Raw genomic sequence first — 27519 nt, 5'->3', positions numbered from 1 at the left:
TAACATTTGAATGTAGGCTGTTTTATTTCACGTTGCTTAGAAACCATTTGTCTTCCTGTTTGGGTGACCACTACTTCAGCTCCTGTAACTTTATGTATTCATTTGATCACCGCAAGTTACCTGCTGCAGGTAGAAACTTCCTCCTCGTTTTCCTGCCGCATAGGTTTGTTGTAGCCTTCCTTGACTTGTTAGAGTACAAGAAAATCTGAATAGATTGTACAAGTTACTATGCACCTTAAAGGGGTTGTCTGGCTTGGTAAACCCTTTTTGATGGTGGTGTTACCCTTTCAGGATTCTTAGCTATTAACCAGAACAGACAGTGGCTGCAAAGAGCATCTCTCTTTCTCTCTCTGTCAATATCCATGTATTACATGGTCAGCCAATTGATTTCAAAGGGAACAGTCTAATACTTCATTGCCCATGTGGTGGCGCTGTAGGGAAACTGAACAGTTGCTTCCTGATTTCTCCATAGATTATAACTGATTGCTCGGGGTCCTAGCAATATAACCCATAGGGACAACCTGTAATTATTATTGGGGGAATCTTCTAAAAAAAATGAATTTGGAGAATTCCATTTTGTTCGGTTGGTCCCCCAAAAATAAGCGGACAATCCCTTTAACACTTTAATGACTTATACCGTAACTTTACATAATGGCTGTGAAGGGGGCATATGGAGCGAGCCCACTGACTGAGCCAGCTCCATTCTCAGCAGGTGTCATTTAACCACTTAGATGCTGCGGTCAATAGCGACACCAACATCTAAGCATTTAAAAAAAGGGGCCCCTCCATCACCTCATTGTCCCCTTATTAATAACAGACCGCAAGCTACAGAATAGGAGAACAAGTGTAATATGGTGCAAATACCCTCTCCCCATAAGTGTGTCATTAGTAGATGTCCCCCATCATTTTTTTTCCCTCGTTTTCTATCAAATAAAATTATGGTGCGTCTTATAGTCCGAAAAATACGGTAAGTCCTGCCAGATCCATGGCTTAATAAGAGTCTGTAAAAATTACAGTATTGCAGTGTATAATACCAGTAATCAAATGATCACTTGTTCAAGTCCCGTAGGAGGACTAAAAAAAAAATATAAAAAACAGTTCGTTTTTAATAAAGTACAAAGTAATAGACAAACATTGAAAGTTAAACACTATTCCTAATTTTACTTCTAAAATAATGTATCTCCAATTGGTATCTCCGCATTTATAAAAGTCAGAACTGTTACAATATAAAATAATGTATCCCGTAAAAAAAAAAAAATAGAAGAAACCGGAATTGCTGTTTTTTGGTCACCTTTGCTCCCAGATAAAATGGAATAAAAAGTGATAAAGTTGCATGTGCCCCAAAATAGTAACAATAAAATGTACAGATCACCTCACAAAAAAACAAATGACACCGCTCCATTGACAGATAAAAAAAAGTTCACCCCATAAAGATTATTTTTTTTTACGTTTCCCACTTTATTATGGTACAATAAATAGTGCCATTAAAAACGAATTCCGTACGAAAAATAATCCCTTATGTGGCTATATCGACGAATAAATAAAGTTATGGCTTCCGGAAGGCGGGGAGAAAGCAATGGAATAAAAAGTCAAGAAATGGCTGCGGCGCCAAGGGGTTAAGAAATAAAAATAGGAAATGGTAAAGGAACAGGAAAGACATTGTGCAGCAAATGGAGGTGAATGTTTTTGTTTTATTAAAATTTCTCAACTATTTTTTATTCTGCAGATTGTTTACCATGGAAATCCATATGCACCACATAACTCTACAGCATACCTGATCTACGAGCGAGGGGTGGAAATAGGATGTTGGGGCATGTGTATTAATGCCATCTCCTCATCACTGTACTCTTGTAAGTAATATGTTCAATTATTTGTGAGTCATGTCTGCATGTATTCTTTAGACTCCATCCCTCCAGTAAGAAGACCGGTCCTGTGGAATTCCCGTAGTGATTAGTTGTATACATTTTTTTTATTTATTTATGAATATTTTTCAATTTTGGCTACTGTATCTACGATTTTATTTTGATGGTTACTTAGATTAACCCCTCGAGTACAAAGCAGATTATTTCATCTTTACATCACTGTATTCCGAAAGCCATAACTTTTTCCGGGATGGCTTGGTTTTTGCGGAACGAGTTGTATTATTTAATGGCACCATTTGGGGTACAATTTTATTTTATTTTTTTAAATTAGATTTATTTATAAGATTCAACCATTTACATCATACAGCTATGGCTAAATAGCCCAATCACAATAAGAAAGGAATACAAAGAAGATTATGAGAGGTAGGTCAACAGGTGGCATGCAGTCATGTTAGAAATTTTGAGGCTCATATTCCATCCTATCCTAATCAGCAGTGCCAGGGAAAACACACCAGGAGGCCCAAATCTTATCGAATTTATCAGGACATTTACGATTTTGGTACAAGACCTTCTGGTAGCACACCATTTATAACAGACTTCCATTGGTAGGTAGGGATCATATCAGCCATCCAACGAAGAGCTATAGCTTTCCGTGCTAGAAATCCACAAAAAGATCTTTTGATGATGTGAGTAAAACTCATCATCCGTCAGGCCGAAAAGACAGAATAAGGGATCATGAGGAATAGTAGACCCCATAATTAGCATAATGTACCTTAACACCTCACCCCAAAAAGACGCAATAGGTGGACAAGTCCAAATCAAATGCCAAAAATCAGCGGCCTCCTGGTGACACCTCGGGCACTCCGTAGTCTGAATGGCTAACATTTTATGTAGACGCATCGGGGCTAAATAAGCCCGATGGGTAATATACAACTGGGTAAGTCTATTGTTAGCTGCCGGTGACACCAGCAGATGTGAGGATTGCATTTTCATCCAATCTTCATATTTAATGGCACCATTTGGAGTACATTTAAAGGGGTCTCCTGAGTTATTTCAAAAGGTGTCAGGGGTAGGAGGGGTAAATTAACTGGTTCCCGACCGCTGGCTATGTTTCTACGGCCAGCGGTCAGGGTCCTTAAAACCCGCGCCATAGACTTTTTACGGCGCGGGTTTTAACTTGCTGCCCGAGCGATCGGGCAGCTGAATGTCAGGTCTCCAGCAGTCATTGACTGCCGGGGACCCTGAGGAGAGGATAGAAGCAGCTTTCGCTGCTTTTGTCTTCTCCGATCTCTTTTACACAGCGCTCAATGAACGCTGTGAATAGGAATAGAGGCAGCGGCCGCACCACTGTCTCTATTGGCCCCGGTGTTCATGTGACTGGTCACATGATCGCCGGGTGCCGTTAGTGGCAGACTGCTGGTGGGTCTTACTAGACCCAGCACAGTCCTATTAGTGACAATCGTCACTATGAGAGGGCTGATTTCCCCTGTAACTGGGGCTGCTGTGCAGCTCCAGTTACAGTGGAAAAGATGGTGTAAAAGAAAGAAAAAATATATAAAGTTCCCCAAAGGTCTTTTTTGACCTTTGAGGGACAGACCATAATAATAGAAAAGTAAAGTGCAAAAAAAATTAATAATAAATACACATAAAATACCCACCCAAAAAAAAACTTTCCCCCCGCCAATCATTGTCGTAACGCCAAATTACCCTAATATAGACATGTAATATATTAAAATTTAAGGTAGACAATGACCATCACAAATAAAAGGTCTATTTTAGGGTAAAGCTATGTCATTACCAAATAAAATAGCTGAAAATTAAAAAAGCTTATTTTTTTACTATTATTTTCAAACTTTAAGAATAAAAATTGTAAAATAGCAAAAAGGTGTGTATAAAAATGATAAAAAGAAAGAAACCTGCATTGTCTATGGAAAAAACATCGCAAAAATCATGTCGCTAGCCCAACAAATAAAAAAAGTTATAGCCCTTTAACTAACACGTGCTAAAAATGGCTAAATGGTGTCTGGTCCTGAAGGCTCAAAATAGCCCGGACCTGAACTGGTTGAAGAAAAAAAGCCATTACACGCCTTATTCCAGTGCTGCCGCTCCAGTCCTCCCCGCCGCTGTTCATAGACATGGCTGCAGCGATGATGTGCTTGTATACCCACATGATCACTGCAGCCAATTACTGGTCTCAGTAGGTATATGGCACAGGATCGCTGAGACCAGTGATTGGCTGCAGCGATCATGTCTTTAAACAGCTATGTCCATAAACCGCAGCGACGGCGCTGGGGAGACTGAGAGGTAAGTAATACCTTTTTTTTCATTTATTTTTTAAATGCACCCCCCCCCCCCCTACCCTGCTACGTTTTGGAATAACTCGGAAAACCCTTTTCAATGTATTAAAAAACGTTTACGATTTGTTTTTTCTTTTGGGGAATAGATATAAAACAGTAATTCCACAATTGATTTTTGTTTTTATGGTGTTTATTGTGCGGTATAAATGAAGTTAATTTTGTTTTGTGGGTCAGTACGATTTATGGCGATATATAATTTTATATATTTTTCATGTTTTACTAATTTTTCACAATAAAACCAATTAATTGTTCTTGTGTCACCGTATTCTGAGAGCCATAACTTTTCTTTTTTTTTTCATCCATGGAGCTTTACGGGGACTTCGTTGGGAAAAGCTATAGTTTTATTGGAACCAATTTGGGGTACATATGACTTTTTCATTACTTTTTATTCCTTTTTTTGGGAGGGGGATGAACAAAAAAAGGCAATTCTGACTTTTTTTTTTTTTTAAAGTATTTTATTTATGCCGTTCACTGTGCGGGATACATAACATGTCAGTTTTATAGTACAGGTTGCTGCTAACTATGTGTACTAAAGTGTTAAACTGATTGATCCCAGCCGTTGCAGCAGAATGTCCGCTCACAACTTCTGTCGATGGGGCTGGCTTAGCTCCTGAGCTGTTCGTGTAAGGGTATGTGCACACACACTAATTACGTCCGTAATTGACGGACGTATTTCGGCCGCAAGTCCCGGACCGAACACACTGCAGGGAGCCGGGCTCCTAGCATCATACTTATGTACGATGCTAGGAGTCCCTGCCTCGCTGCAGGACCACTGTCACGTACTGAAAACATGATTACAGTACGGGACAGTTGTCCTGCAGCGAGGCAGAGACTCCTAGCATCGTACATAAGTATGATGCTAGGAGCCCGGCTCCCTGCACTGTGTTCGGTCCGGGACTTGCGGCCGAAATACGTCCGTCAAATACGGACGTAATTAGTGTGTGTGCACATACCCTAAAGGGCATTGTGCTATACTTCATTTTCCCTTATGGTGGCGGCGTGGCAGAGGAATTGAACATTTGCTACTGGGATCCGGCCCAGATTACAAAAGTTTGCTGTAGGCAGAATGGGGCAAGATTATTTTCAGGAGACTCTTCCAACAAAACAGAATTTGAACGGAACATTGAAAATTTGGGTCCATGGCCAGGAAACTCCCCAGATCTCAATCTCATTGAGAACCCCTGGTCAATCCTCAAAAAGCAGGTGGACAAACAAAAACACAGAAATTTTAATAAATTCCATGCACTGATGAGACAAAAATGGGTTGCCATCAGTCAGGATTTGGCCCAGATGCTAATATCCAGCATGGCATGGAGAATTGCAGAAGTCTTTGCATAAACTTGATGTATTTGTCGATAAAAATTGAAAAAACCGTATGACATGCTGATAATTGTACTTCTGTATACCAAAGAAACATCTGACTAAAAGATCCAAAAACACTGAAGCTGCAAAATTTGTGTTACTCTCAAAACTTTTGGCCAGGGCTGTAGTTGCAAATGGCACCATTTTTGGGTAATTTTTTTTGGGAGGAAATTTAAAAACACTGCTATTCTGGCATTGTTTTCAGCATTTAGAATTTATTATGTATGTCACCATGCAACTTAAATAACATGTTACCTTTATTCTATGGCTTGGTCTGATTCAGGAGATACCACATATGTATAGGTTTTAAATTTTTTACTACTTTTGCCAAATAAATATACTGCTTAACAAAAATAATTTTTTAACATCGCCCCATTCAAAGAGCCATAACCAGTGGCGTAACTATCACTGTAGCGGCTGCTACGGGGCCTGCAGCATGAGGGGGCCCAAGCCCATGCGTTATGGCTGCTACAGCGGTAGCGACGCCACTACGGGGCCCGCGCCGCTCGGCCTCTAACATTTATGGGCCGGGCGGCAAGGGCCCTCTTATGCCCGGTGGCGTCGCTAGAACCAGAGGGGGCCCCGATGCTATTGACAGCCACATTCACTTGTATCTGCATTATCTGGACATAGATACAAATAAATATTATAGGCTGATGTTGCCTCTCTGAGGGGGCGGCGGTGCCACTGAAACCAGCTGCCGCCACCCCCCTTTTGCACTAATTGTACCTGCGTCTATAGCACGCAGGTACAAATACAAGCATTAGCGCTGAATGGCTGGACATGTTCCGTGCTGACCATTCAGCGCCTTACAATGACGCCGTAGCGCCACTTCCATTGCTGAAAGGCGCTGATTGACGGGGCAAGTCATTCTACCCTGCCAATCAGCACCTTTTAATGACACTAGCGCCGCGATGACTTCATTGCGCGCTTGCGTTTTTCTTCCCCAGCAGACCTGCTCAGAAGAGTGCTGGTCTGCATTGCCACCAGACAGCGCGGGAACGGGATCATGTGAGTATGTAACGTTTTTTCATTTTTTTTTCTAATAAAACTGTGAGTAGCATTATCTACAGGGGGACTCTATCAAGAGGGGGTGGGTCTATATGTATGGATGTGGAGCAATATATACATGGGGAGCTATACGTAGGGCACTATCTACAGGGGTGGGCTATATGTGGGAGACTATATGCAGGGGTGGGTTACTTGTGGGGCACTATCTACAAAGGTGGGTGATATGTGGAGCACTATAGGGGGAGCTATAGTGATTAGCACTATTGCCTTGCAGCTCTGGAGTCCATATGTGGGGCACTATCTACAGGGGCCTATATGTGGGGCACTATGTACAGGGGCTTCTATGTAGGGCACTATCTACAGAGGCTCTATGGGGACACTATCTACAGGGGACACCGTGTGTGGGTGGGAGACAGTGTATGGTACTATTATAATCAGGGACACCGTGTATGATGCTATTATAATTAGAGGTGCAGTGTATGGCGCTATTATATTTAGGGGTGTTGAGAATTTTATCTTCGTTTATAGGAGCAGAAATGTTTTAAAAGTTAGAAACTGAAGACATCTGAGCGGAAAACTGCAGAAATGGGTTGTGGGCTTGAGAAGTCATCATAGAGGTCTGGACCGGATGGAGAAGAAAAGAGAAAAAGGACTAGAATCTGAAACATCACCGGTGAGTCACATAATGTAAATGTTTATTTTGCCTCTAATCAGTAATGTAGTCGCTGTATGATCTGCAGCGAGATGATGGGTGGTTTGATTATGATATGATTTTTTTTGTGAGGAGGAGGGCTATGTGGCACTATATACAGGGTGAGCTGTATGGCGCTATATACAGAGGGGGCTGTATGGCACTATCTACAAGTGGGGTGTGACACTGTCTACAGGGGGGGCTGTATAGCACTGTCTACAGGGGGGGCTAGATGGCACAATCTACAGAGGGCACTTTCTATAAGGGGGACTGCGTGTGGGACCTGGGGGGGGGGGGCAGTCATAAGTTTGCTATGGGGCCCAGTCTTTCCTAGTTACGTCCCTGGCCATAACTTTTTGTATTTTTCCAGCAATCTAGCCATATATCGGCTTGGTTTTTGCAGGGCGAGATGTCGTTTTCATTAGTACAATATTGGGCCACATGGAAATTATTGATCAACTTTTATTTACTGGAAAGCAAGCAACTCCGCCGTTGTTTTTTGTACAATGTTCACCATGAAGTTAAATAATGTGTTCGCTTTATTGTTCAGGTAATTACGATTGCGGCAATAGTATATACAGTTTGTGTATTTTTTTTTTTTTTTTTTATCCTTTTACAAAATAAAACCACTTTAATGGAGTTTGTTTTGTGTGCACTTTTTTTTTATTTTTTTTTACAAACTTTCTTTAACTGAATTTAATTATTTTTATTTTTAGTCCCTTTAGGGGACTTTACAATGAGATCTTCTTAGCGCTGTCTCCATATACTAAATCATTATGGCCTGTCAGTGTAAAACTATTGACCGTGAAATTGATGAGTTTAAACTGCCAGGTTCAGAGGTTTCTTTGCAAACTGGCTATCCGCCATAGTCCGTTACAGAAGCTGGACTCTTCCCGTGACACACATGTACGTGATAATGGGAAATGTTCAGAGTGAATATTTCATGGTTTTGGTAATGAAAGACTTTTTTCATTTCTTGCCAAACAATTTTCATAATTTGTTAATTATATTGACTTTACAAACTCCAAACACTCAACGTTGTTCAACTGTGCGAATTTTACAACATGTGGTTTTAGATGTCCTTCATTTGCTCTTGATATATTTTTTTCATCCCTGCACAATTTAATGTCCACTCCCAGGAGACCACATGTTCAGAAAATTTGATCTTGACTAGGACTGAAGGTGAGCTTTTAATGTCTGCCAGAGTAGTGATCTCTCCTGACTAAGACGGAAGGTTTAATGGATTCTGGACAAATTTTACTTGGGACGTCTCCCGCTGTGTGAGTTTGCGTGGTCTTCAGCTTCATAGTTGAGCTGCTGTTACTCCTAGATGCTTCCACTTCACAATAATAGCATTTACAGGTGACCAGTGCAGATCTAGTAGATCATGAATTTTCGGAAATTAACTAGTAGCAACGATGGCATCCTATGACAGTGCCAACGTTTTAAGTCAATGAGCTCTTTAGCTACTAGCAATGTTTTTCTATGGAGATTGCATGGCTGTGTGCTTGATTTTATGCAAATGTTTGTAAAGGGTGTGGCTAGAACACCTGAACTGAATAATTAGGAGGGTTGTACATATACTTTTAACCATATGGCATGATTACGGCTTTCACTAAACCAATCTAGTGATATACTAAATGCTAAGGATTTAATATGGCCCCATTTTAGAGTGTACAACACCCGAAACCTCCTCGGTACTATTGAACCAAACTTAGTTTATTGTAGAACCCTATAGTGATACATGTTTGGTTTTGTAGAACAGTTGGAGGTCTTGTTCTGAAACAGTATAAAACAGTAATTCAAGTAACTAATTAATCCCAAAAAATAATTTGATATATTTTAAATGACTAAATGCAAATTTGTTCGCATCACTGTGTGCACATTCACAAGGTCCAAATGAGTCTATAGAATTAATATGTCAAGATTTTTTAAAAAAAATTCTGTAACTAATTTGATTTCTTGAACTTTTTTCCAGACCTCCAGAAGGCACTTCTACCGTATATTGGATTAAAGGGTCTTTACTTTGTCGGCTACCTTCTTTTTGGACTAGGAACAGGCTTTATAGGATTGTTTCCCAATGTGTACTCTACACTGGTTCTGTGTTCCCTCTTCGGGGTGATGTCAAGTACCTTGTATACTGTTCCTTTTAATCTCATCTCCGAGTACCACAGAGAGGAAGAGGTAAGTTACAATGTATTATTCATCTACCCCCTTTGAATATAATGGTAGTGTCCCAATGCTTATGGTTCAAATTTAAAGATACGGCCATGTAGGATACAGTACAGAAACTTTAATTGATCAGCAATCTGAAATGGTATCTGCTTTTTAAACTATAGTGTTTTTTCAATGCCATGAAATATTGTATGTTAAATAATGTCATAGATTCTGCTGGTGATACAAATGATGGAATTGCTATGCACTTCATGCACATGGTCCTATTACGTCTCCATACAAGTTCTGAGTTGTACAGAACCCCGATACAGCACCTACAGAAATCTGTGGGTCCATACTATACACTCATATGCCTTCAATTTCATATGAATCTGTACAAGGTTATTTTTTCTTGCAAGGGGCTGTTAGAAATCTTAAAAAAGGTCTGCCTTTTTTCTTTCGCACAATCATGCACCTGTTGGCCTATCATGTATAACAGCAGCTGCTTCCCACCATCACCGTATGCTTACCTCTCCAAGGCGGCTTCCAGCTGTTTGCCGACAGTGCGTCCCTTCCTTTCTCTGGTTTGGTCGCGACGTCCATCTCTGCTGGTCTCCTCCTGCATTTCCGCTTCTTCTTACTTCTCATGCGCGCTGTCTTCCTCCCTTAATGGTCCAACTCACGCCACATTACTATCCAGCTTTTCAGGGCTATAAAAGGATTCTGCCCACACCACCAGCTCATCTGAGCAATTGGGTTCATCCTAGTTTACTAGTGATACCCAGCGTTGTACTTTGTTGGATTTCTTGTGATTGACCTCAGCTTGTACATTTTGACTATCCTTGCCCTCCCTGACTTTTTGCCCTTGACCCTTGATGAATTACTGCCGCCTGCCCTGACCTTTTGCTCCATTAACCGTAAGTGCCCGTTGTACCACACCTGTTGTACATTGACCGTCACAAAGCGAGACTACTCCGGGGCTGGTGACCTGAGGTTCCCCAGCAGCAAAGTCAAAATTCCATTATAGGTGTTAAAGGGTAAATACCTGGGGTTCTCGTAGACGCTGCTTCCTATCATGGGGGGCATTGAAGCCCAATATAATGTTGTTTTTGTTTCATTATTCAGAGGAATCTCTTCATTGATTGTAGGTTTCTATTTTATTAGGATATTTTACAGGTCAAGTGCCCGACTACTGGTGTTTCTGGACTATTGGATGGCATATTAAAGGGATTTTACAATTATTTTTTTTTAATGTATTTTGCTGCTTTCAGGGTTGCCAACCTCCACTTCAGAGATTTCTGGAAAACTGAGCTAAAAACAAAGGACAGACCAATATTTTCACAGACAAATAACAAAATCCTTGCCTGTGCACTGTGCTAGTAGTGACTCGCCAATCACCGCTGCGCTTGTAGCTTTCCTACGCTAACTTAGGTGATGTTTTCTCTGATTGGAGTCGTTCACTTTCCCTTTTTTTCCTCCATCTGACCAAGACCACTGTGAAAACGTATTCCAGCCACGACTTGTCTCTGAAGAATTTGACACTCAGATATGTTGATTTCTGAATGTTCCACCAGCATCCTCCCCACATATACCCCATCCTCTAAATAAACTTGTGCCCCATATGGTAATAATGATCCCTCAGTGCTGACCCAATAAAAGTGCCCCATCAATAACCATGCCCTCTTTGTGCCACCTGTAGATAGCGCCACACACTGCACCCCCTTGTAGATAGCGCCACACACAGCACCCCCTTGTAGATAGCGCCACACACAGCACCCCATTGTACATAGCGCCGCACAGCCCCCACCCTTGTACTTAGAGCCACACAGGCCCCCACTTGTACTTAGTGCCACACTGCAAAGTGCAAACGTAGTGGTAGCTTACCACTACCACACTCTGCTCTGCCTGACTTGACTCACCATTAAGAGGAGCCAAGGTGGTCATGTGGCAAAGCGGCGGAAGTGACAGGTCCACTACTAATTGGGGTCGGTGACAGCCCGGGAGTGGACCAGTCCAGTCACCTAACCTCATGTCGCTGAGGTGAGGTCAGGTGACTGAATTGGTCCACTCCCGGCACCGACCCCACTTGGAAGTGGCTTGCACATTTTCACATTCCGCAGAAGTTAAGCGGAATGTGAAAATATGCCCGGCTGCAGCCTGCTATTCCTTTGCAGTGCATGCACATTTTGGCGCATGCACAGTGCAAAGTTACGGGAGAATGCGGCAAAATCCCGGACGGTGCTTTTTTCTGCCGGACGCTACAGACGGCAGAAAAAAACACCCATTTTTGTGGACTGTACCTAAATTTACGGACGGTTAGCAACCCTGGCTGCTTTTTATATTACATTACTGACAGGTGCATTTTACTAATCAGAATGAGAAGCGGACAGGCATCGGTAAAGCTCTCTATTCACATTAGCAATCCTCCCTCTCCTGCCTTTCATCTCCCTTCCCAATGGACAGTCAATGACATAAGGCTACAGACAGGTCCAGAGAAGAGATTAGCATATAAAGTACCGAACATAAAAAAAATAAGTATTCTGTTAAATCCTTTATATAGTTATTATGTCTACAGATCGCATTGGCCATATGTCACTGGCTACTGCAGCTGTGAAATTCAATGAATAGATGAGTTTAGTGGAAAATTGTAAAATGAAGCATATGGTATATTTGAACTATGAACAGATATTTAGCATTGTATATGTTTGTGTATCAACATGATTAGACAGGTTTCACTAGTCTAAAAGTGGCCATACACTATAATTAAAAGGGTTTTCCGAGCTTATAAAAAACACTTAAAAGTACCCATATGCATCTAAATGTTTAACAAGTGATGCTACCATAGCTCAGACATAGTTATTTATAATATTCATAATTTTGTACAGCTCATCGATGCCGGCAGGGCTTACTGTGGACAGGATCACCTTTTAATGGACTACATTTCCTATGATTCCTCTCCCCTTTCACAGATATTACCTATATTTAAAGCTGCCTTCATGCCACTCTATTACAAGGTGTAAGGTAATTACTGTCTGCTATTGAGACATAGCACTGCTGTTCTGCTGCTGTACTCTGCACTATCTGCTGCCTAGAATGTGAAACCCGATCCTTCCAGAGCATGACTTGGATAAGTAGAGTGGAGTGATCCGTAAACCTTCCTTACCCTTCCAGAATAAAACGCATGACACCGAGGTTGGATTTTAATGGCCATAGCAGCCGTTTATTATAAATTTTCCCCAAAATTGGAATTCTTCCAAAACACATTACAAACCCTTAACAGGGTCAATATAAATAACACCAATAACATGACCAGGGGAAGCCCTTGAGGTTACCGCAAAATAGAACCAACTAGCCATCTGCCACCACCACTTGCTTTTTACCTCCAGCCGTAACCCGGCTCGAAGGCACCGCTCACTTCTGCAGATGGCTTTTCCCATAAAGCACTTCAAAGGGGTAACACCCTAAGAAGCCTTCCACATATTTTGGGGGACGCATACCCCTGATGCGACCCCCCCCACCAGTTTTACTGACCAACCTCAAGGACTCCCCCCGCCACTGCGAAATGGGCCTTGACTACCTCAAGCCTATGAGCTCCTCCACACCAACACCCCTCTTTCAATTCCTTCTGCCAGGGCCAAACTCCATAGATCCATCCCAACCTCATTCAAGTGCACCCCATCCTGTCTCCAATAACACCCCACTCCTGCTTCCAGGTCCCTATGCCTGACCACCACTCCACCATGTTTAGCCACAAAAGCTGACACCGCCCTATTAACTTTAATTCTGGCCTTATTCAGCCTTTCCACGGATCGGGCCAAACGCCACGACTTTCTGGGCACAATGTCTGACCAGACTATAATTAATCCCGGGTGCAACGCCCATAAGCACAACAAATCGTGCTTAATGTCCCTTGCAAGATCGCGAAAAGGGCGCACGCCTAAGTCGTTTCCCCCCCACATGTAACACTAAAACCTCAGGAACACGATCTAGCTGAGTATACACCTGAAATTCCTGTAACACCCTAGCCCAAACCATTCCCCTAAAACCCAACCAATGCAGGACAGCCTCCTCCCGCGGAATCCTCAGTTGGCGGCCATCAGGGCGAACATCCGCCCTCAGAGCGCCCCAGTAAACCAAGGAGTGCCCCAAGATCCAGACCAGACAAGGGCGTGAACCTTACAATTCCATTTTCACTCCATCTTACACAGACTCAACCCCCACCTTAGTAATAACTGAACCATGTTTGAGCAGATGAGGTCGCACGTAGGTGCGGAAACGGTTAGACTCCCACCTCCCAATACGCCTCACCCTGTCAGCAAACAGCTCCACATCATCCAGACCTATTCCGCCCACCCGCGAAACACTTGGCGACACCAATTCGCCCACTCTAAAAGCCCCGAAAAAAGCTAACGAAAAAGCCAAGCGAAACAATCGGACTTCAAAGGCCGAACTACAAACCCCCTCCACCGCCGTTCCCAGCAGGCAAAGAATCCGGAAAGAAACCGACCGCCGCCGATCCACCGACACTCTCCACCTGCGAACCCCTTTCAAGGCTTGAACTGCTAAAAACTCCTTAGTCACATCCACAACTCCATGCAGTTTCAAGCCAAACGCCACTGCGGACACAAACTTGTTCACCTTGGACACAGACACACCTGACTCATACGCGTCCCCCAGCCAATACAAAAAAGCCACCAATCTGTCCCGGTCAGACCGGACGTCACCTAGGGATCGCAACCAAAGCTCCCATTGAGCCCAGCCAGCCCTGTATGCTGCCCACGTAGAACTCGCCAGAGATCGCTCAATCAATGCTTCTGCCGCAGCGAAACCAACTCCCAAAGATGATCCGGGCAAACCTTGCCGATCCGATCCGCTCCCGGCGCCAGCTGACGAAAACGGTCCCACTGCGAGCGAGAAAGGGCATCAGCAACACAATTTTCAACCCCCGGAACATGCACCGCCACCACCCAAGCATTTAAGGACAAACAAACTAGCACTAAATGCCGTAACAGTTGCACAACCGGAAGAGATGACGCCGAGATATTATTGATAGCCAACACCACCCCTAGGTTATCGCAGTGAGAACGAATCTTCTTGTTCCTGAGCCTGTCCCCCCAAATGGTCACCGCGACCACAATAGGGAACAGCTCGAGTAGGGCCAAGTTTTTCGTCAAACCGTTGTCAACCCAGGTATCTGGCCACCCCCCGGCGCACCACTGGCCCCCACAATAAGCTCCAAAACCGCCCCCTCCAGCCGCATCTGTAAACAAATCTAAATCCACCGAGTCAAGAGCCCCATCCATCCAAAGTGACCGCCCGCTGTATTGGCCCAAAAACCGATGCCACACTTCCAAATCCGCCCGGTGCTCACAACTCAATCTCACAAAATGATGCGGTGCCAACACCCCGGCAGTCGCCGCCAAAGGCCTACTAAACACTCTGCCCCTGGGCATGATCCGACACGCGAAGTTCAACTTTCCCAATACCGATTGCAAACTATGCAATGTAACCTTTTTAAGTCGAGACAACGCCTGAACCTCTAAACGAAGCCCCGTCAATTTATCTTCAGGGAGCCTATATTCCATCAAGACCGAGTCAATTTCTATGCCTAAAAAACGAATAACCGTAACCGGACCCTCTGTTTTGTCCGGAGCCAACGGGACTCCAAAATCACTCATGACCCCCTGTAGAGCATACAAAATATTAGCGCACACCGCTGAACCACCCGGGCCCACACACAAAAAATCATCCAGGTAATGAATGACAGACTTCACACCTGCGACCTCCCGTATTACTCATTCCAAAAAAGAACTAAATGCCTCAAAATACGCGCACGACAGGGAACAACCCATAGGCAAACAACGATCCACAAAAAATTCCCCTTCCCAAAAAAAAAACAACAACCGTTGGCTCATGGGATGAACCGGCAATAACCGAAACACTGCTTCAATGTCCGTTTTTGCAAGCAAGGCACCTTCACCCGCTTCCCGAACCAAAACCACCGTCTTATCAAACGACGCGTACACCACCGAACACAACCCTGGATCAATCCCATCGTTCACCGATGCACCCCGGGGAAAGGACAGATGATGTATTAAACTAAACTTGTTCGGCGCTTAGGCACTACACCCAATGGAGAAACCACAAAATCATCCACAGGGGGTTCAACAAAAGGCCCCGCCATGCGGCCCAAAATAACCTCCTTACGCAGTTTCTCGGTTACCACCCCCGAGTGTTGATACGCGGACCGAAGATTCCGACGAGTGACTGGAATGTCATAAGGGGGAGAAGGAATCACAAAGCCCATGCTAAAACCATCCGCAATCAACTTTGCCCCAGCCCTATTCGGATAACTACTTAGAAAGGCGGCCATCCTTTCCAACCTCACCGGCGTCAATCCCTTGACCAGCTGAACCCCCCGGACCCCCACCCCCCTTTTTCCTTTTCGCAAGCACTTTGACGCACCATGGGACGTCCCGCTGCAATGGGAACACACATGCTTGAACTTGCACGTGGCCCCAAATTTACATTGGCCGTGGTTAAATTGCCAACAGAAACCAAGTTTCGAACCGGAACTCTGACCTGACTGGCCGACCTGCCCTGCAGATCCCCCGCTCCCTGGAAAGGACTGTCCCGGCTTAACCGGAGCAGTCACCCTCAACCACAATGCGATATCCCTCTGATCCCATCTAATGCTGGGTCGCACCGCCTTCCGCTGCCGAAACTGCTCGTCGTATCGCCGCCATGCCATACCGCCGTAAACCCGATGCGCCTCGCCAATAGCATCCATATAACAAAACAGAACAGAGCAATGCTCCGGAGCCTTTTCCCCAACCACGCTAGCCAAGATTGGAAACACCTGCAGCCAGTTCACAAACGTTTGTGGAATAAGACGATAACGCCACCGTTCCCCCTCCTCTTTCTTACTCTCATCCCTTTTCCCTTTATCCAAATTAAATTTTGCCAAAAGAAGGAGAGAAAATATTTCCACATATTCATCCTTCCAAATACGCTCGCGAACCTCCTGTTTCAAATGCGCCCCTAACGGACCTTCGAAACACACATAAACTTCCCCCCGCGCTCTATCATCCAACCGCACTCTGTCACCTTCCTGTGCCCCATCTGTCTGCACCGACACCGCCACAGCCCCCGCGGAGCCCCCAACTTGCAACCTATCCGGCGGCTGCCCCACCCCCGGCGCTACCGTCCCCCCCCCAAACCGCAACCGGAGCCACTCCCGCCAATACCGGCGCCTGTGACTTATCTCATTTATTCACCAGCTCGCGCAAACATCCTACTAATTCCGCAAAGCCGCTAACACCCCCCCAGAAGGCCCGCCATCGGCCATATTGCCCGACGCGACCCTCGCACCCCCCAACATACCAGCAGTATGAAAAGAGATAGAAGATAAACACCCACCTGGCTGCTCAGGCGCTGTGATCCCGCCAGCCGGACTAACTTGACCACGCTGATGCTCTCCAACTTCTCCCTCTTCCAATTCACCCGCCAACCGCGACCGCTGCCCACACGCACAGTTAGAGCACGGAGATCCTCTACCCGACTGTCCCGAAGGGCCGGCCTCCGTTGGAGCCCTGATGCTGAGAGGGCCAACTGCCTGTTGCCCGATCCGCGGAACCCAAACTTCTGAGCGCACTCCACAGCCCACCGGACTCGCCATCCTCCTTGCAGAAAGCCTCGCAGCAGCCAGCCCCCTGATTGGCTCTTCATCATGCGGGGCTGCCGACATGCCCATGTCCTGCATCACACCCGACGGAGGGGGGGTATTTGGAAAACTAGGAGCAGACCCCCCCCCCCCCTAACCGCCAAGCACAGCCGCGGTTGGGGATTTCTGCCAGGCCGGGACCTCCTAGGGGATGCAGCTCTCCCTGGAGACCGGCCTGCAGCGACCCTGGAGGGGCTTCCCCTGCGGCGCCGTGCCCGCAGGATTTCCTCAGGGCTAAGTCTCGCCGGAGGGTGGGTACAACTTCTGAGGAATCGGGATCGATCCCTCCACTACCCGGAGTTGTGAACAGCAGAGGGCTGCCCACATCTAAATCCAGCACTACAGCAGACGACAGTGATGAAGCCACCCCTCCCCCCTCCCTGGACACCGCGCGATGCGAACGCCGGGGCCCTGCTGCCTGGGGCACAGCCAGCCCCAAGAGTCTTGTCACCTGTGCCTCGAACCAGCCATCATCCTGCAAGTCAGCTGCCGCCCGAAGCCTCTCCACCAGCCCATTGAAAGACGCCGTCACAGTCACAGGTAAGTAACGGTCAGGATCAACAGCGCTAAGAACTGCTGTTGATGCTGTTCCTTCCGCTGTCTCCCTCGCACTGAGGAAAACAGCGGGAAGCCGAGACTCTCACCCCCTCCTCCCTCCAAACCACTCCCCTTCCCTCCCCTAACCATTGCTACGAATTTCTTAACTACTTCCTACCCACTCCCTCCTATCCTGTCATGGCGGCCTCCCCTTATGTCCTGCAGTCGGCAGTGCGGCCGCTCCTGGGGCGTTGCTAATGGCTCATGAGCCCTGGTGCAAGAATTCAGCTTGGGCCCCCCTACCCCTCCACAACACCACCAGACGCCTGTGCGTGCCTTTGCCAAGCCGTCCTGCCCAACAGCCCCCAAGGATGCCCCCACAGTATAATGCACCCCATAGCTGCTTCCACAGTATAATGACCCCACACAGAATAATGCCCCGATAGCTGCCCCCACACAGTATAATGCCCCCTATAGCTGCCCCCACACAGTATAATGCTCCCCATAGCTTCCCCTCACCCAGTATAAGACCCCCAAAGCTGCCCCCCACACCGTAAAATGCTCCCCATAGCTGTCCCCACAGTATAATGCTCCCCATCGTTTTCCCCCACAGAATAATGCCCCCATAACTGCCCTCCACACAGCATAATGCCCTCCATAACTGCCCTCCACACAGTATAATGCCCCCACAGTAAAATGCCCCCACAGTAAAATGTCCACCATAGCTGCCCCACAGTAAAATGTCCACCATAGCTGCCCCACTGTATAATGCCACCCATAGCTGCCCCATACAGTATAATGCCCCCATACAGTATAATGCTCCCACACAGTATAATGCTCCCACACAGTATAATGCTCCCATACAGTATAATGCTCCCACACAGTATAATGCCCCCATACAGTATAATGCTCCCACACAGTATAATGCCCCCATACAGTATAATGGTCCCACACAGTATAATGCCCCCATACAGTATAATGCTCCCACACAGTATAATGCTCCCACACAGTATAATGCTCCCACACAGTATAATGCTCCCACACAGTATAATGCTCCCATACAGTATAATGCTCCCACACAGTATAATGCTCCCATAATGCTCCCACACAGTATAATGCCCCCACACAGTATAATGCTCCCACGCAGTATAATGCCCCCAAAGCTGCCTCATACAGTATAATCCTATAGCTGCCACCATATCAGCCCCCTCCCATACCCAGTATAATGCCCCCATGCCCCCATATGTGCCTAATATAAAAATAATAAAATAATTACGGATGCAGATACGGTTGGAACCGGGACCGACGCAGTCAGCGCTGTGTAGCAATGGGCCCCCCAGGCTTAGGGGCCCGGTCGCAACAGCAACCGTTGTGACCCCTATAACTACACCACTGCTCCAGAGACACGGAAGAAGGGGGAAAGCAGGGTCAGTGAAGATAAGACATGTGATGTATAAGGTCCTACGATACAGGGAGGGCAAAGAGCGGAGATAAACACATGTTCAGTTTATGAGATGTCTCACAAGGAAGAGAAACGCCAGAAGCATGGTCAGATGACTGCATGTGAGTCTGGCTTACAGAGGGATTTCCGCTACAGACAGCACATTACTAAGTTACTAGTCTTACGGCAGTCACACAATCTGCACACATTTTATAAAGACTGGAATACCTCAGCTGAGTGTGCATGTTTATTTCTATGGGGAGAGGAGAATAAGGGTGGTCCCCATACACACTGACCTTGCCAACATCGGCGGGCTAGGCCGAGTTCTGTCATGTGTATGGCCATCTTAAACTATAGAAATTCTCTGTTAACCCTTATATTAAACCTCAATAGGGATCCTTTGCTCAGTATTAAGTGAAAGGAACTGTTTGAGATTAAAAAAGGGTTGTGTTTTTTGTTTTTTTTCCAGAAACAGGGCAACACTATAGAAGGGTTGTGCTTTTGTTTTCCAGAAACAGGGCAACACTATCGTCCACAGGCTGTGTCTGGTATTGCAGTTTATGTTGATTCCACTGATCGGGCTAAACAGCAATACCAGACAGAACCCATGGACAAGAGTGGCCCTGTTTCTAGAAAATAAACTAGACCCTTTTTCTAATCTTAATCCCATCCCAACATTTGACATACAGTTACGTCATAGCCGGAAAGGGGAAGCATGAAGCGGGTTCACTAAACCCACTCCATACTAAGTGGATGTCGGCTGTATGTTAGAGCCGATACCTCACTGGAATGGTCCGGATCGTCGATTTCTCAGACCCAAGCTATTCAACCACTTAGATGCTGGGGTCAATAGTGACTGCGACATCTAAGCCATTAGTAGGACGGCCCCCTTTGTCAGCCCATTGCCCCCCCCATTATGCTTCAATACATTTGTATTGTCACGTCTGAACTATTACAATACAACATTATTTAACCTGCGTAGTGTACGCCATAAAAAAAATTCCACGCCAAAGTTTCTGTTTTTTGGTCACCTCACCTCCCACTAAAAATGGAACAAAAGTCATCAAAAAGTCACGTGTAACCAAAAATGTAGTAAAACATAAGAAAACAACTATATATAAAATCTATATATAAATTTGGTATTGCTCCGTATAGATCCACACCTGTTTGTACTGCATGGTGAATTCCATAAAAAGAAGACCTAAAAAACAATAAATGAATCAGTCTTTTCCCATTATACCCCACAAAGATTTTTTTTTTCCCAGTACATTATATGGTGCAATAGATGTGGTCATGAAAAGCTATAACTCGCCTGCAAAAAACAAGCCTGGATCTTGGCGCTATGTTTTGTCTAATTTGCTTTCTTTGTAGTGTTTTATATATTTATTAGGTGCACACTATGAAACCCTTAAAGTTGATTCATTCTTTATTTCTTCGGTTTCTCACCTGAGAAGTAAATCCTTTAAACTTGTTTTGGCACGAGCTAGCTAGACTGAGGTGCGGAGTCTCAACAAACTAACCGTTCTTAACCGTCAATCCCCGCAAGAAGGTATGAACCTTCCCGGTCGGATTCCCAGGTCGCACTCCCCAGAATAGTCACCAATTGGTGACGAGTGTGCTGTAGCAGAGTCAGGAACATCAATGGATTAGTTGTCTGGAAGCCGCAAGCCGGAGGATAACATAGAACCATAGTCCGCATTCAGGCCAGGAGTAGAACCACAGGAACCTGCCATGGTTTGCTTATGCGCTTAAAAATGGCTTCTGCGGTAAAACTTTGCGCTAGCCACTTTAATTTGCAGACTCCCTGGTCTTCAATTTTTAACCCCTATACAGGGATCTGGCCTTTGTTGCCAAAAGGAGGGGAGTAACAGGCATACTGACAGATTAGGGGATAATCCAGAAACTCATCTGTAATCTGTGGAGAAACCTGTCAGTAAGGGTTCAATTCCCCTGCAGCGCCACCACAGGGGAGATTAGGTATTACACAGTGCTCATTCATATCAATGTTTGGTCTTTGTAATGCAGGAAAGGACAGGTCCTCCAGAGCAAGAGATCTAGGTTTTGTATTGTGGTTTTATGTGTATCCAATTCAACTGGTTTGTTTGCCTTTTCTGTGCATTTGGATGCTGCCAGGCTGTTGTCTTACCCTGCTGTGGGATAGTATTGAGAAAGGGTCAGCGAGTGCTGTTAATTCTTCTCCACTGTCTATTCATCTGCTTGCATACAATACATCTGCCATCCACTCCATTTATGCATCTTCTACTACCTTCAGTATTTGTTTTCGCTCATCCACTGGTATTTTACTGGTGCCTTTATGTTTTCTGTCAGTGTTGACACCCATGTGATGAGCGATGGTCTGGTGTTGCAGTTTTTAGCACCACCAGTGGCGTAACCTCGGGAAACTTTTTTGATTCCAATTCTATAAAGTGTTTGGTCATTTCTTGAAACTTTTTAATGCTTTCCTAAAACCTTTATTCTCTCCATTGTATGGATAAAGTTGCAAGTTTCTACAGTGTTCTGATGTGCAGCCTGGCTCACTAATGCATCCAGCATCTTTGGCTGGCAACAACAACTGTTAACTTAGAATGGGTCATTAACTTGGAATGAAAGCCGAATATCCTGGAAGACTATTCTACCATAATATAAACTCCAAAACACACCAATTTGTTGTTAAAAATGCTTTTAATGTTTGCCCTGTTCCCTTTTTCAAAAACTTCATATGGTCATAGCAATAAACAAAAAAACAATAATAATAGACCTCTAACAAAGATGTGCAAATGAGAGGCAATTGTAAAATACTTGTTAGGGAACGCACTGAATATAAAAAGCGAGCCCATTGTCACACTTCTTGAAGAAATTACCGTTCTTGCTGTAATTCCCTAAAGTGCTGTGCTCATTATCAGTAACATTTCTTTACACTTCAGGTTTATTAATCGGTTTCGTGCCAGGAACAGAAATCTATTGGAGATCAGACCATAGTTTTCTGCATGGATGATTATATGTGTACACAGGCGGCATTCACAGTTAGACTACATTCACACCACAATGAAAAACGGCAGTGCGACGGTCATTTTTGTGACGGCCGTCACACAGCTGTTTTCAGAACAGTAGAGTTATGGGTGTATTCACATGTCCTATTTTTGATCGTTTTGACATCCCCACGGCTCCCATAGAAGTCAATGGATGAGTTTTTACTGGCCGTTTTTTAGAATTCAATCCTTGTAATGGCCGGTAAAAACTGATCCTGGCCGAGGATTCCCCGCACACAGCGCTATTTTGAGCGCTGTGCCCAGGGTAGCCCTTGATATTACTGTTTATATATGGACAGTGATGTTGGGCTTTCAACTGTGGAGTCTCTGGCCAGAGCATCGCAAGATTTCTGGCCGGGGACTCCTGTCTCCCTCTAACCTCCCTGTAGATAGCACCCCCTGTAGGTAGCGCCCCCCCCCCGTAGATGGCACTACCCCCCCCAACACAGATGGCGCCGCTATAGCCCCTTGTAGGAGCGGAATCCCCGGCCAACGCTCTGGCCAGGGGATTCTTCTACTGCAGAAGCCCCTAGCGTTACTGTCCATATAATGACAGTGACATCAGTGGCTACCTCTGGGAGTGAAATCCCCGGCCAGAGGGATTCCATTCCTACAGGGAGCTACAGTGGCGCTATCTACAGGGGGGGAGGTGCCATTTACTGGGGGGTGCTATCTACGGGGGCACCGCTATCTACATGTGGGGGTGCTATCTACAGGGGGAGGTGTCATTTACTGGGGCAGGGTGCTTTCTACAATGGGTGGTGCCATCTACAGTGGGGGTGGTACCATCTACAGGGGGGTTGGTGCTATCTACAGGGGTGTGGCGCTATCTATATGGGCACTGTGGCACTATATGGGGGTGTGACACTATGGGGACACTGTTCTATCTACGTGGTCACTGTGGCACTATGACGGCACTGGCACTTTATATGTAGGCACTATGGCACTATGTCACTTTAGATGTGGGCACTGTGGCACTATCTGCAGTGGGCACTGTGGCACTATCTACAGGGTCATTGCAGAACTATCTACATGGGAACTGTGGTGCTTACAGGGGGTTTGGACAATAAAACCAACAAGTTAAATCCATCAGTTTTTTTAATAGACATGAAAAACTGATGGCAAACGGATGACAAACGGCCATTAAAGACGGACTGCAAATGTATGAAAATTTGGAGACACGCTGATGCAAAATGGCCATGAAAAACTGACAGTTGATCAGTTTTTAATGGCCATTTTTTTTCACTGTCGTGTGAATGCAGCTTTATGTGACAGGTCCATAGATGCGTACAGGGCATCCACTCTAGATAGCACCATTGAAAGAATAGTATTACCTTTGCTTACATCAGAGATGGTCTGTAGGCCAATGTGCAAAAAGCACCTTTTTCCATCTTTTGTGTCCCTTTTATAATGCCACCCGTGTTGGAATATATATATATTGTGTAGACTAAATGACTTCAAAAGCACTAACAAAGCTTATATTGCATCTGTTCCCCTTGAGGGATGGCCAGGAACATGTTAAAGAGCATGCCAACAGCCCAGCGCATTCGGCATTTCCATGTGAAAAAATATACCCTGATATTAGTCCTAGTTTACTCAGAGGCGTAGCTAGGTTCTCCAGCACCCGGAGAAAACATTCAGTTTGCCCCCCCCCCCCTTGAACTTCTTTCCTGACATTTCCTTCCCCCCTCGCCATGTTTGCTTTCTCTACCAATCAATGAGATGTAAAAAAAAACAAAACACTTTTTTTTAATGTAACCCAAGCATAAAACCATTTAAACATTGTAGATGGTGCCACACACACCCTCCTGTAAAAAGCGCCACACCCCATCCCTGTACATAGCACCATTGGAGCTTCCTAGAGGAGCCCCTGATGTCACTGTCCATATATGGATAGTGACGTCCCCCATACCTCCCAACTTTCAAGTATCACAAAGAGAGACAACCGATGCGGCGCACATAGCAACACGGTATATTGCCCTCTTGCTGTCCCCACACAGTATAATGCGCTCTAGTTGTCACCATACAGAATAATGCCCCCATAGATGCAGCTATACAGTATAAAGCCCACACAGATGCCCCTGTACAGTATAATGCCCACACAGATGCCCCCAAGCAGTATAATGCTCAATCAAATTCCCCCATACATAATGCCCCTATAGCTTCTCCCATACAGCATAATGCCCCGATAGCTACTCCCATACAGCATAATGCCCCTATAGCTGCCCCATACAGCATAATGCATCTACAGCTGCCCCATACAGTATAATGCCCCATAAAGTATAATGCCTCATAGAGCTTAATGCCCCCAAAGCTGCCCTCATACAGCAAAATTTCCTATAGATGCCGCCATACAGCATAATGCCCCTGTAGCTGCTCCCATACAGAATGCTGCCCCCATACAGCATAATGTCCCTATAGCTGCCCCCATACAGTATAATGCCCCCATAGCTGCCCCGTATAGTATAATGCCCACATAGCTGCCCCAAAAAGTAAAATTCCCCCATAGCTACCCCATACATTATAATGCCCCCATAGCTGCCCCAAACAGTATAATGCCCCATAGCTACCCCATACAGTATAATGCCCCCATAGCTACCCCATACAGTATAATGCCCCCATTGCTGCTCCCATACAGAATAATGCCCCTTTAGCTGTTCACAAACAGCATAATGCCCCAATAGCTGCTCTCATACAACATAATGCCCCTAAAGCGGCCCCCATACAGCATAATGCCCCTATAGCTGCCCCCATACAGTATAATGCCCCCATGGCTGCCCCATGCAGTATAATGCCCCATAGCTGCCCCATGCAGTATAATGCCCCATAGCTGCCCCATGCAGTATAATGACCCCATAGCTGCCCCATGCAGTATAATGACCCCATAGCTGCCCCATACAGTATAATGCCCACATAGCTGCCCCATACAATATAATACCCCCATAGCTGCCCCATACAGTATAATGCCCCATAGCTGCCCCCATAGAGCTTAATGCCCCAAAGCTGACCCCATACAGCATAATGCCCTTTAGCTGCTGCCATACAGTACAATACCCCCACAGCTGCCCGTACAGTGTAATGCTTTTATAGCTTCCCCATACAGTATAATGCCCCCATAACTGCCCGCATACAGTATAATGCCGCCTTAGATGCTCCCATAGAAAATAATGCCCCCTTAGATGCCCCTAGTGCCAGTGCCCATATAGATAGTGCCCCTATATAGTGCCACAGTGCCCATGTAGATAGTGCCATACCCCCCCTTGACGATAGTGCCATCTTAAATGTAGAAAGCACTACCACCTTCCCCCTATAGATAGCACTATTGGGACTCCCTCTAGGAACAGAATCACCAGCCAGAGCATAAGCTGGGGATTCTGCTCCTATATGCTACTGTTCATACATGTACAGTGACGTCACTGATGTCACTGTCCATTTATAGACAATGACGTCAGGGGCTACTCCTGGAGCGGAATCCCCTGCCAGAGCGTAGCCAATGGGGATTCCGCTTCAGAGGAGCCACTGATGTTACTGTCGATACATGGATTGTGACGTCAAGGGCTTTCCCGGGCACAGCACTTAAAGTAGCGCTGTGACCAGGGAGAATTGTGTGCTCTATACAGCATACTCGTGGCAATATCATTATCTTTGAGTGATCCACACTTACATTGTAGTTTAGATCATCGCTATTGTTTTTAACTGTTTGTTTCGTGTATGATATTGTAGTAAATAAAATTTTGTACTTATTTCTATTATCTGTGGCGCTGTGACTCCTTGTCCTCATTTTTTCGGTCTTAAGATTTATTGGAGTTATGCTACGTTGTACATAGACCTTGGAGGTGTTCGACATTGTGTTGGTTGCACCTAACCAGTGATTTTGACCTGTGAGTACGTATTTTGATATTTAAAGATAGTGTCATATAGATAGTGACCCAGATGATAATTGTGCCCCATTTGGTACCACACATAGTAAGATTTCACTAATTTAGGCCCTACAAAGTAATAGTGCTCCTTCTAGTTTCCACATTGTAATACTTCTCCTCTTAGTGCCCAACACAGTAATTGTGCACCCTTTTAGGCTCCACATAGAAATTGTACCCCCTTTAGGCCCCACACTGTAATAGGTCTCCCCAGTGCCCCACACAGTGATGTCCTGTGGCCCAGCAGAGAGAATGACGGGACCGGGAGCCAATAACTCTCTTCTACGCCATAGTTTTTAATTGTATCCGCATCTTGGGGATGCAAACAGAGTTGATAGTCTTTCATTTCTATATATATATATATATGCAGCAATCTGGACGGAGACATATCAGGCAGGCATCAGTTGTTTGCTGAAAAGCTGTCAAATTTAAAGTGTACCCCGATTTCTTTATATTTTTGAATAGGGGCCATAAAAAGAGCGGTTTGCTTTCAGACCCTATAAGCACCTGGGTGATTGGGAGATTTTCTGTAGAAACGACATGCAACAAAAGGATGTTATATGCGACGCAGCAAACAATGTCCTGACGCTGGACGTTGTGTGCTGCATTGCCCAGCATCAGTACTTTGGATTTTCTCCGGCACAGACCACGTCTGATGTGGCACCCTGAGTTTATCTTGAGCAGGCCCCCTGCAGACAAGAAAAGACAAAAAAACATACCAGCAGAAGCGCTCAAGTGATCGCTGAGCTGCTTAGTTTTTGCTTTGCTTTCTTTGGAAAGCCGAGTGAGCGGTGTACGCACACATAGACCTTCTATTACGCCTGTACACTGCTCGCACAGCTTTCCCGAAGAAAGCCGAGCAGAGCCAATCAGAAACAAAGCTGCTCAGCACTCACTTAAGCGCTTCTGCAGCTTAGTTTTAGCGATCGGAGGAGGTCTCAGTGCTCGGACCCCACTGATCAAAAATTTAATATGTCACTATGACATGTCAAGATTAATGAAAGTACAGGTACACTTTAATTTTCTGCAATTTTTTTTAATCTCAAATAACTATAATTTTTTTACTTCAAGATTAGAAATTTAAAATTACTCACTAGGTGTAAATCCTAAAAGCTTTTTAAGTGGATCACTGGAGGTACAAAAAAACCATAAAATCAGTGCTTGTGTGAATCCAGCCTAAATGTTTAGTTTTTTTATTTACTTTTTGCCACAATAATAGTCTCAATGTACAAATTAACCCCTTTAGGACACAGCCTGTTTTGGCCTTGTGGACACAGATGATTTTTTCAAATCTTACATGTCACTGTATGTGGTAATAACTCCGGAATGCTTTTACCTATCCAAGCGATTCTGAGATTGTTTTCTCGTGACATATTGTACTTTATGTTAGTGAAAAAATTTGGTCGATAAATTCAATATTTATTTGTGAAAAACG

At 45.1% G+C, this 27519-nt stretch overlaps 1 protein-coding gene across 1 annotated transcript in view; it reads left to right on the top strand.

Annotated features, from left to right (window-relative positions):
* Nucleotides 1-27519, top strand: part of SLC45A2 (solute carrier family 45 member 2) — a 110447-nt gene that overhangs the window by 60041 nt on the left and 22887 nt on the right. The window contains exons 5-6 of the mRNA XM_075854993.1: nucleotides 1727-1850; nucleotides 9262-9467. Coding sequence (XP_075711108.1) covers nucleotides 1727-1850; nucleotides 9262-9467 — 330 coding nt within the window. The remainder of the gene's footprint in view (nucleotides 1-1726; nucleotides 1851-9261; nucleotides 9468-27519) is intronic.

Source organism: Rhinoderma darwinii, chromosome 1, assembly GCF_050947455.1.
Source record: "Rhinoderma darwinii isolate aRhiDar2 chromosome 1, aRhiDar2.hap1, whole genome shotgun sequence".
Classification (NCBI taxonomy): domain Eukaryota; kingdom Metazoa; phylum Chordata; class Amphibia; order Anura; family Rhinodermatidae; genus Rhinoderma; species Rhinoderma darwinii.
This window is presented reverse-complemented; position numbering and strand designations above follow the sequence as displayed.